This window comes from Phacochoerus africanus, chromosome 7, assembly GCF_016906955.1.
Source record: "Phacochoerus africanus isolate WHEZ1 chromosome 7, ROS_Pafr_v1, whole genome shotgun sequence".
In the NCBI taxonomy this organism is placed as follows: Eukaryota; Metazoa; Chordata; class Mammalia; order Artiodactyla; family Suidae; genus Phacochoerus; species Phacochoerus africanus.
In genome coordinates, this window is record NC_062550.1 from 95,550,124 (window position 1) to 95,562,148 (window position 12,025).

Sequence of the window (12,025 nt, forward strand, 5' to 3'; positions counted from 1 at the left end):
AGGCGTGGTATATATACACAATGGGATACTTCACAGCCATAAAAAGAAGAAAACAATGCCATTTGCAGCAACATGGATGGAACTAGAGACTCTCATATTGAGTGAAGTAAGTCAGAAAGACAAAGATAAATGCCATATGATATCACTTACATCTGGAAACTAATATACGGCACAAATGAACCTTTCCACAGAAAAGAAAATCATGGACTTGGAGAATAGACTTGTGGTTGCCAAGGGGGAGAGGGAGGGATTGGGATGGATTGGGAGCTTGGGGCTAATAGATGCAGACTATTGGCTTTGGAATGGATTAGCAATGAGATCCTTTGTGTAGCACGGGGAACTATGTCTACTCACTTATGATGGAGCATGATAATGTGAGAAAAAAGAAGGTATGTGTAACTGGGTCACCATGCTGTACAGTAGAAAAAAAAATAATGTATTGGGGAAATTAAAAAAAAAAAAAAGAAACCCATTGTAGAGCTGAAAATAATGCCTCTTGGGAGTGGAATTTACACTGAGGTATAGGGTGGGGGATTTCTGTTTATTATCAATTTTGTAGTAGTTTTGACCTTTAAAATGTGTTATCACTATATTCTAAATGTGTTACTTTGAAAAAATAATTATACATCTATGTGTATGTGTGTCAGCATATACATATATATTATAGTGGATTCCTGTTATATTTTTACATAATTTGACAGAATTTAAACAGGCTAAAATTGATCTGTGAAGAGAACATTATTTGTTTTAGCAAAAGTACAGTCAATTGGACATAAACATAGGTCATGGGCGCACCTAACAGTCCAACTATAGCTGAAATAGATGCATCAGATACATACGCCAACAAATTTGAAATCCTGCTTGAGTTTCCTATCTTTAATACCCTCATGCATTATCTTCTCTTTTAAAATGTCAACCATTTTTAGGTACACAAGATAAATTCCCCAGTCTAAGACAGTTTAGCACTGCATCCTCCCTTTTAATAAGAAGCAGAATATAAGCAAACAGGAAACATTAAAATGTGCTAAGAGGGAAAAAGTTTAAACCAGCAAGACCAACTCCAAATCAAGTTTCCCAGGGAAGCCAAAATGCCAACCATCACACACTCTGCTGAAAGAAATTTCTGGGTCTCATTTTCCTCATATGTGAACAGAGAGAGTTTGAGGAGCTGATTTTTAAGTTCTCTTTGAGCTTTAATTTTTTTACTGCGGAATTTTCCTATACTTATCTAGTATGTTCACCTTCAATATCTTCTTTGATTTCAAGTAATCTTTCACTGTAGTCAGAGCAGGTGCATTAGGTTAATGATGGTTAAATAGCCTGTGCCAGCTCAAACAATGAGGAAGACGCAAAAGGAAAACTCCCGGTTTTGACCATATATCTAAGATTCTTCACTATTTTTCTATTTACATAGTTATACTGAGGGAAAAAAATCATAGTTATCAAAATGATACATGTGCCTTATGTGTTTATTTGTTCATTTACTTATTTGGTAAATAGTTATTGGCTGTGTGCCATGTTCCAAGCCTCACTGGACTTCTAAGATACTATCATTAGAGAGACAATGCCAAAGCCACACTGTTACACAATAGGCTTCTTTACTCTCTTTTAACAGAGTTGGATGAGAGTTGGCAGAGTCTTGCATAATTTCTATAACAGCTAGCAATAACTCAGATTTTCTCACCATTGCCTTTAAGTTAATTTACTGAACTTCCATTTAAGCAGTTCCACTGAAGAGTTTAAGCCTCCATTTATCCCAGAATCAGTAATCAAGGAAGGGTAGATTGAATTGCTATGGGAAAAGTCAAGACAGAGACAAAGGCAGACAGAGATTGTACTAACAGTGGAAAACATCCTATTCTTTAGTCTGGAAACAATGATACCAAACCTGGCAAGCATTGCAGATGGTTGTTTTTATTTATATCATGTCTCCCAGGGTCCTTAAGATGTGATTGTTATCATATGCTCACAAAATGAGAAGGAAGAGTTGAGAATGATTTCCAGATTTCTGGTTTAGGAGACGGAATCAGATAATAGTGTCACTCAAATGTATAAAGTGACAAGAACAAAGTAAAGGGGGAGAGTGTATTTCATTGTAGATTTATGGCTGTGAGACAGGCAAGAGGAGATGTCTAGAAAGAAGATGGATATACACAGACCAGAGCCGATTTTCTTCGGGAGGCTGGATTGGAAAAAAAAGTCTCAGAAGTCATCATTATAGACGGAATGGTTAAAACTTCAGACTCACTGAAAACACTTTGAGACCTCAGAATCTCAAAAAGCTTTAAGTGCTAGAAAAACTAAAAAATATGTTAGGAGAAATGGAGAATTCCAGAATACAGATGGAGAGAAGTCACAAGGCAAGGGGAGGAGAAACTAGGAGAGAATGCAGTCAGAGAAACGTTTCATTAAAGCAGTGGGTCGGCATCACCAAAAGTCATAAGCCAAGTAGGCTAAACACTGAAAGACCGCACTAGACTGGTCAACGTGAAGGTTGCCATTGGTTTCCCTGTCAGATCAATGTTAGGGAAGCAGAGGGGTTAGAAACCCTCTTTTGGTGGCCAAGTCATGGTGGAATGGTGAAGAGAAGGTGGAGATTGGAGGCACCCGGTGCATGACTCTAATTTTCCTACAGTGGACATGGAGCGGCATTTGTGTAGCATTAAGAAATGACTGAAATGAGTTTGGCTAAAAAAGAAAAGAAAGAAATGGGAGAGTAGCTGAAGGTGGTTGTGCAGATGTGGAGATCATCTGTTGTTTATATCCTGAGGGTTCAGAAAAACAGGAGAAAGAGAAAAGGGAAAATGCAATAGAGACAGAAGAGCCTTGTTGTGACAAAAGCAAATAACCCTTGATTTTTTTTTTTCTTAAAATATGACAAGAACGTGTCTTTTGGGCTACCAAGAGATCACGTCTGAACTACTAGATTTTGGGCTATAAAAGCCCTTAAGATTGAAGGCATTTTCCAGTTGCGAGTATAGGGTTAATATTACAGAAGGGCTAACATTTATAACAAACTAGGACCACTCTTGGGAGGTAGTTTGCTGCAATGCTGTAGATGACAATACTAACTGTTTAGGGGAAAGGAAGTAGTGGTTTGGAAAAGGCTTTTTGAGGCTGGTGCACTCCCCGCTTCACTGCAGTGTATCTTTGATAATACTTCTGTGAGCAGTGTCCACTGAGTCATAGCAACACAATTTCCTTGTCTCAAAATAAGATAGATTTTGAAAAACGAAATGATTACAATCAATCAATAGCATATTATCTTAAAATAAGATTTTCGAAAATTTTTATCTTTCCTTTTTTTGCTTTTTAGGGCTATACCTTCAGCATATGGAAGTTCCCTGGCTAGGTGATAAATCGGAGCTGCAGCTGCTGGCCTAGGCCACAGCCACAGTAACATGGGATCCTTAACCCACTAAGCAAAGCCAGGGATTGAATCCACATCCTCATTTTCAGGCTCATTTTCACTGAGCCACAACAGGAACTCTTGTCTTTCCTTAAGAGGCATAATATCTTCTTTTTCTCAAATACAAGAACCAGAAGACACATTATTCTAAAATTATGTGTTAAAGAAAAAAAAGCAGTTCAACAGAATGCCTTGTAATGGCATAAATGCAAAAGCATATGTTATAATGAGGGAAAAAATCTCACTTTAATGATTATTTGGAATAAAGCTTCCAATATGAAACAGAGATACAAAAATTATTTCTATAAAGCAAAGCCTTACACCATATTTAGTGCCAGCATCATGTATAGCTTCCTAGATTTCATTTCTAATTTTTTCAAAATATATTTCTCTGTCTCTTTTTTCCCCTTAAAAACAATATATCTACCTAGGATTCCAGCAATCTGTTTTATATGAAAAATAAATCAAATATTTCCATATAAACAGGACATTAGCTTTTATTTCTTTGTATTCACCTAAAAAAATCTAGAGAAAAGTGCTTTAAAATCTGTTTTTGTTGTACTTGAAATCAAAACTGCTTTTAGATCAGGTCTTCAGATCAGTGCATTACAATATCTTTGGGATGGTGAACTCAGAGTAAAAATTGCACTGAATTTTTGCTATATTTTTCCAAGTTTAAAGTCAAAATTTTCTGTGCTGGGCTGCCTGGGTATGGAGGGGCTGTGGTTGTTGGAAGGGTTAAAGTTGGAGCCATTGATGCATATATATTAGGGAGGCTTCATAAAAACACGACAGTAGAGCCCGGGTCAATCCATTACTATGAATGAGCAGTGACCAATAGAAAGGCACGGAGACTATCCAAGAAAACTGAGGTAAGCGGGCTTCTGAAGCTCTGTCAAAGTGGAAACAATAGATCAAAGGTGTTCATGGTGACGGGTCAGACAGAGGAGGTTTAATGTTTTTCTCATAGGACGCTTGACAGCATAAAATAAAAACAAATTCTCTCAGTCAAAGGTTTTTTTATTTTTTATTTTTTTTCCTTAACTGGTTTTAGAAAACTTCAGACCCAGACACAGGATCCAGCGACACATTCCTGGACAGCAAGGTAAACTTTTTTACACTTTTCAAAATTCTTAAAGTTAAGAATTCAAAGTTATGATTCATCTGAGGCAGGGTTACAGCTTCACTAACTAAAGCAAATCGTTATTCTGAAAAATAAAAAATGTTTTAATCTGTCTCTGTTGGAAGATAACCAGAGCAGCATTCTGCAATTGCAAGAAATTTGACAGCTTGCGGAAGCAGCCTTGCACTTGTCATTTCCCTGATTTAATGGCAAAATGGAAAGATCAGCATTTCATAAATGAAGCTGATTTTATCTTTTCCTAAGGAATCAGTACAATTTATTTGGTCCTTATTATCAAGTATTTGAACTAACTGTGCATTGGTCAGAATGTTACTGTTATATAGATACATATTTTTCAAGTTAGGATAGTTCTTTGTTCCCATAACCATGTTGATACTGCACAGGGAGGATTCATATCTTTTAAATGTATCATATATAGGTTAAGTGTTAACCTATATGCTCTGTTAGCAGCCATACTGAAAAATATGGAGATCCACCTGTAACCTAAGCATGTTCTTTGGTTTGTTTCTTATCTACCATGGTAGTGCCACTTACTTATGTAAGTGTGATGTATATCTGTATCTAGGTCTATATCTATACATATACAGAAAGGGTTTCATGGTCCAAATTTCTTGGCTAAACAACTTGATCCTATACTTACAATATCAGAGGTCTTTCCTTGAATCCCAAAATAAAACTTACCTTACAAGCTGAGCAAGAGAGCAAAAGATTAATCACACACTTTTCTTCAAATCTTAAAACTTTCCTTCACCGAAAACTGCTAAAATGTTCTTTGAACTTACCATTTCTCTGGTGCAAGGGCCAAAGAGCCTGGGAAATTTCATCCAGATGTTCTCCTCATTTAGGAGTAAAAGTAAAAGCATATGCCCAATTCTTAGGAACAACATTGACTCTAAATTTGAGTTATTAAAAGGTCACGTTTTTGTACTCGTGTATTCAGCCCTGGGTTTCAGTTAACTTCCTTGCATTAAATGGTTTGAAATGGAAAAGCACTTAGAGTTCCTAAAATTTGCTTTCTATTTCTTGGTTTTCATTGTGATTGGGTTAAAACCAGAAAGTTACAACTTGGTGAGTCAGTTTCAGTGTTTGCAAAAATGCTTTACAGATAGTACCTACTGTATAGATGGGGTGTTTGTTGATGACTGCATAAAATGCTAATACATCTTCACCTTCTCCCTTCTGAAGAAATGTTTATGGATCATTTTGTTGCATGCCACCCTCTAAAGGTCAAGATCTTTAAAAAGCTAACAGTTGTATCCCTTATTCCAGGTACTATAATGGCGACCCCAATCTGTTTCATCATCTGGGTGTTATTCATAACAGATAGTGTCTGGACTCGAAGTGTGAGGCAGGTTTATGAGGCAAGTGATCCAGAGGACTGGACTATGCATGACTTTGATTGTCCCAGGGAGTGTTTCTGTCCCCCAAGTTTCCCAACTGCTTTATACTGTGAAAACCGAGGCCTCAAAGAAATCCCTGCTATACCATCAAGAATCTGGTATCTTTATCTTGAAAACAATCTGATAGAAACCATTCCTGAGAAGCCATTCGAGAATGCCACCCAGCTGAGGTGGATAAATCTAAATAAGAACAAAATAACCAACTATGGGATTGAAAAAGGAGCCCTGAGTCAACTGAAGAAGCTGCTTTTCTTATTTCTGGAAGATAATGAGCTAGAGGAGGTACCTTCTCCACTGCCAAGAAGTTTAGAACAATTACAATTAGCTAGAAACAAGGTGTCCAGGATTCCTCAAGGGACATTCAGCAATCTGGAGAACCTGACCCTTCTTGACCTGCAGCACAATAAATTATTGGACAATGCCTTTCAAAGAGACACTTTTAAGGGACTCAAGAACCTCATGCAACTAAATATGGCTAAGAATGCCCTGAGGAATATGCCCCCAAGATTACCAGCCAATACAATGCAGCTCTTTTTGGACAACAATTCCATTGAAGGGATACCAGAAAATTATTTTAATGTGATCCCTAAAGTGGCCTTCCTGAGACTAAACCACAACAAATTATCAGATGCTGGCCTCCCTTCTAGTGGTTTTAACGTATCATCAATTCTAGATCTTCAACTGTCTCACAATCGACTTACAAAGGTCCCCAGAATCAGTGCTCACCTGCAGCACCTTCACCTGGATCATAACAAAATTAAAAGTAAGTAACCATCAGGGTGTGTCTTTGACTAAGATACTGATGGTTATTAAAGTTATTCTATATTTTCTTAAATATTATCAATAATGTTTGTTTTTTCCTCCAATTCTGTCCCTTAGTTTTTTGTTTTTGTTTTTGTTTTTTTGTTTGTTTTTTTAGTGTATTTTCATACACAGGCAGTGTCAATGAACCAAGAAGGTCAAATCTTCAAGTTGCAGATCGAAAAGTGGAGTTTAGTAATCTACAGAGGGCTCTTACCTACTGGGGAAAGGTCTTTATCTTCTTTTACTCTGGGGAGATTCTGATATTTCTGCCTCACTGGGTAGACTTACAGAAGAAAGTATTCCAGACACAAGCAACCTCATAATAATATTAATAGAAGGAATGGGACTTAGGAGGTATCAGGAAGGGACCTCTGTCCTAAAAACTATAGGACAGCTAATGCTATCATCAACTTAGAGTTTCTACTTTAGATCAGTACATTGCTCAAACTTTAGAGTACTCAGGTGGGTGGCCCCGCCCTAGAGTTTCTGATGGAATAGGTCTGGTGGGACCTGAGACTTCTCATGTATAACAAGTTCCCTAAGGAAGCTGAGATTGCTGAGACTGCTGCTCTAGGGACCATGCTTTGGGACCCAATACTGCAGTGTGAGACTTTATGCAACTGAAATTGAAACAGTTGTCCTTGAAAATTGGCAACTCCTTAGACCTAATGGCAATCAATAAGATAGAATATCCACTCCTTTTCTGAAAATAGCTTTTGATAAGAAAAAGAGAGATGTGTACAAAGTACCTTAGAGGCAGAGGTGCCATCAAGGGAAGAGTGGTTATAAAATGAAAAGGATGGAGACACTAAAGGCAAATTTAGCATCTTCACGATTATGCCTGAGACCAGGCTGACCTTGGTGTAGAAGCGGACAATAGTCCAGCCACAGGGGGACTGGTGCCAGCCTGGGAGCCAGCCATGCATCCTCCACCCCAGCACAAGGCCTTTAGGAAGATAATCTAGAGGAGACTTCTGAACAACATTATACAATAGATTCCCAAAGTGAGAATCAGTTGGTGGTTTTTAGGAAAATTACATAGATAATTGTCAGAAGGCTATGCTGCCTGGTTTCCACTGCTCACGAAAGTTTTCTTTAAGCAAATAATTACATAAACATCCCATTTAAAAGAACAGAATTTTTCCACTGGGTATTCTTCAGTTATTCAATATTTTTCTCTCTTTTTTTCCCTAACAGCATATTTGAGCATAAAATCCAGGAACTAACAAGCAGGTTTCTGCCACAGCAATGATTTTTCCATGGTGATGGGATACATTGTTTAGCTTGTAGTTAAAGCAAAAGATGCAACAGGAAAAAAATTTTAATAGCTGCATCTGTTTCACTGAACTAAATAGTCCCCCAGCCAATATCAACCTAAAGAAACGCAATCTTTTTTTCCTAATGAAAGTTCTGTGCTTCTACAATCACATCCCTTATCTGACAACAGAAGTCTCATAGGCATTTGATGCAGGAAGTAAATTTAAAGGGATGCCACAGAGAACCTTATTTGTGAATGGGGAATTCCCCTGGGAATTTGAGAATGAGGGTTTTCAGGAGCGAGGTAGCAAAGCAACAGGTTGGGCACTATGCGAGGTACTTACATAGTCATACAAAGTTACACAAAGAATAGAAGGACTGTTCTTCTTCTATTCATTTTAGAGAGGCTTTCTCTGAAGTTCATATATATCATTCTCATACTTAGTGTGCATCAGAATCACCTGGAGGGCTTATGATACGCAGGTTTCCAGGCTCCAGCCTTTGGGTTACTCACCCAGAAGGTCTGGGGTGGGGCCTAACAATCTTGTCCTTGGGTAGTATTGATGCTGCTGGTTCAGGGACCACACTTTGAGAAGCACAAATTAATCAAAATAACCTTTTGGCCCTGTTATTAGGCATTTCTGAAGAAGGAAAAACTGAGGCTCACCTAGGTGAGGATATTTTTCCAAGGGCAGAGTGTAAATGTAGGAATCAGGATTGAGCCTAAGGTTTCCCATTTTAGGTGTTTCCCCCCCAATTCCTATGCTATAGTCCTAACACATTTTTCTTCAATTCCCCGAATATAAGATTTAAAATAAATTTCTATCAATAGAGGTGAGAATCACTTTCACAGCAACATCAACAAAGAGAAATTAATTTATTTGCTTCTTTACGTAGATATGAAGCATGGCCATTTCTATATTCCAAGAAAATAAATGGAAAAGAAGACATTTGCTGGCAAGAATCCCTGGCTCACCATTATATCACACTGTATTATAATAACTGCTAAAGTGCTTAGTTCTTCTTACCACATAATCTACCCTAGTTGTTAATAAAGTGTTTTTCAAGAAACATACCTTTTATGTGAAAAGTTTTCAGAATCTATAGGACAGTGAGCTTTTTTTATCCAAAATGCTGGAAATATTTCCTCTGAACACCTTAGGCAATTTTAAATTTGGCAAGCAACAACAACAACAACAAAACCAACCCACCCACACACAAAATGTTATCTGTTCAAATAAGTTACTTCTTGGTGCTATCTTTGAAACATTATAATTAATTTATAAAACTATCATTAAATTTAGAACACTTGTCTTTATATTCTATTTATTTAGACATGCATGGATTATGAGTTATGTGGATGATAAGGATAAGGATATAACACATCAAAAAGGATGTAATTTCTCCAGTAGGCAAGGGACCCTGTGTTGTAGGAAGAGGACTGGGCTGGGACTCAGTTCTGCCACTTACTGAAATGCATGGTACACATGTCTGAACCACTATTTCAGCAATGCCCAGGTGGACAAAATAATAATATTGCCCAATAAAGTCTGTGTGATGATAAGCTGATAATATATGTGAAGGAAAATAACTTGGACACAAATCTGTTATTTTTAGCAAGCAGAACTTACAAAATGGCATAAGATCAGAGCAAAGCATCATTGCTGTAAGCATGACATCCTTCAATATGATTTGAGTAAGTATGCATCAACAGGACACAAAAGAAGGCCATTGTCAAAGTTAGGTGGATCTTATCTTCTAAGGGAAGATCTCTTGCTCAAAACAGTTTCAAAATTGGACTTAAAGGGAGCAGATGGATTCATGGTTGAGATCAACTATTATGCACACTTCTTTGAATTTTACTGGTTTAACAGGCCTTCTCTCCTGAATGCTCCTAAATCTCAGTAGAGAAACTGATGCCAGGGGCTCTGATCCAAGGCAGGTGCACAATTTCTCACGTTCTAATCATGTGAAAAGGCTGATGGGATATTTCCTGGTTTGAATTTTTGTAATTTGATTCTGGGCAAATGTTTCCTTTCCAATGAAATACGCTTAAGTATGGAGATTCAAGATTGTTTTCTGCAAGTATCACACATTTAAGTTACTGTATTAATTATGCCTTTAAAAAAAGCTTGTTGTGTCCTACTAGTTTGATTGTTTTGCATTTTTAAGTTAGCTTTCTAGCACTTTCTCTAATAATAGGCTGACTTTCTACCTTTGCATCCATCTATTCCTCCCTCCACTCATGCATCTACCCATCTTTCTCATGCGGCTCTGAACTACTGTTTCTACCTCTAGTGCCTAAATACTACCTTTCTCCTGCTGCAGTAATCTAATCATGCCTTTTCCGGTGCGCCAAAGGAAGAAGACCAGTGATGGATTTCATACCACCTTTGTTTCCCCTCACTGCTTTAAGCATATGTCCTTTCTAGCACTCTACACTAAGTACAGCAAAATATAAATTGAGACGACTACACGCATGTTGTACATTTCAGGGTTACTTGCATCAAACAGATACACATAACTTCCAACTTACACAAAAGCGGTTTGTCTCCCTGCCACTTTCACAGACCTGGCCACCTGACACAGAACTGTTGTCATGGTGTCTTGATCTTCCCTTCCTTCATCGCTTGTGTTCAGTGCATTCATTCCTGCTCCCTTTGTCCCCACAGATGTGAATGTCTCTGTGATATGCCCTACACCTCCTACCACCCTGCCTGCAGAACAAGATTCCTTCAGCTATGGACCTCATCTTCGCTACCTCCGTCTAGATGGAAATGAGATCAAACCACCAATCCCAATGGATTTAATGGACTGCTTCAGGCTCCTTCAGGCTGTCATTATTTAAACATGTCTTTAACGATCTAAAATTTACTTAAGGAGATAATATCTTTGACATGAAACTTGGTTACTAGTCATAGGCTAAAGACAAAAAAAAAAATCAACTTTCTAATGCTTGGTGCCACCATTTTTATTTGTACAGCTTATTTTTTTTTCTATTCAAAGTTGCTTTTGCCAATGATATGTTATCACAGCCTTCTTTCTTTAATTAAGAAAAACAGACACAGAGTTAAGATAGTTTATCAACTCAAAGATGGTTCCTTTTTAGTCTCTTTCACTGCTTACTAACACCAAATAATGGAAACACACTGTTATGTAATGGAAAGGATATATTTGTTTGCAAATGTTCAAAATGCTTATGCAGGTACTATATTTACAGTATAAACACAGTAATCTAACAGGAGGTAGGAATTTCTAGAGAAAGTTCTAGTCATTTAATACCAAATAACCAAATAGCACTATTAGTTTAGTACTATTTCTTACAGCTACTGTCTTTAAATGTGGTACAGTGTACTCTAGCCATTAAAGAAGTCCTAGATTTATTATAACACATTTCTCCAGGATCTTAGCGTTTTAACACTTGAAATCCCCTTGAATCAAAGCAAATTGTTCAAATCTTATATTCACCAGTGGTTTGGGGATTTTTTAAATAAAAAGAGTGAGTGCTTTCTAACAAAACAGAAATAAAATATTTATTTCAGGAGGCTTATTCACAAATTTTACTAAGATTGTATTTTTAATAAAAAACTGTTATAGTAACAATTATTTCCATTTTTATAGCATGAATATATTAAAATATGTTTTTTCCTTACCTGTTTTTCCTTGTTATCCAGTGAACATAAGAAAAATTTATATTCTAATCACCTGATGTAACATAACCTATTTTTCATGAGTCAAAATAAAACAAAGCAAAACAGGATTTTGTTAAGTAGCAAAGTAAGGTTTTTTTACACTTCTGATTTTGTTAGATACATGCTATTCACAATAAATGTTTCATGTATAATAATATATTCATTTATATATATTTTCCAGGCAATATTCTGACAAATTATATATATATATATATTTACCTAGAAAAAGGATAATATACATTTGTGAAACACCACATTAAAATCCAACATGTTATTTTAATACAAGACTTCTCAGAAACTTAAAATTTTTTCTGTTATG

The 12,025-nt window shown here is 36.8% G+C and overlaps 1 protein-coding gene across 1 annotated transcript; it reads left to right on the forward strand.

Annotated features, from left to right (window-relative positions):
- Window positions 1–4,215: 4,215 nt before the first annotated feature.
- Window positions 4,216–11,781, forward strand: KERA (keratocan). Its single transcript, XM_047788601.1, has 4 exons — window positions 4,216–4,281; window positions 4,464–4,514; window positions 5,823–6,716; window positions 10,687–11,781. The coding sequence occupies exons 3-4, from the start codon at window positions 5,831–5,833 to the stop codon at window positions 10,860–10,862; spliced, it is 1,062 nt and encodes a 353-aa protein (XP_047644557.1). The 5' UTR covers window positions 4,216–4,281; window positions 4,464–4,514; window positions 5,823–5,830; the 3' UTR covers window positions 10,863–11,781.
- Window positions 11,782–12,025: the final 244 nt, after the last annotated feature.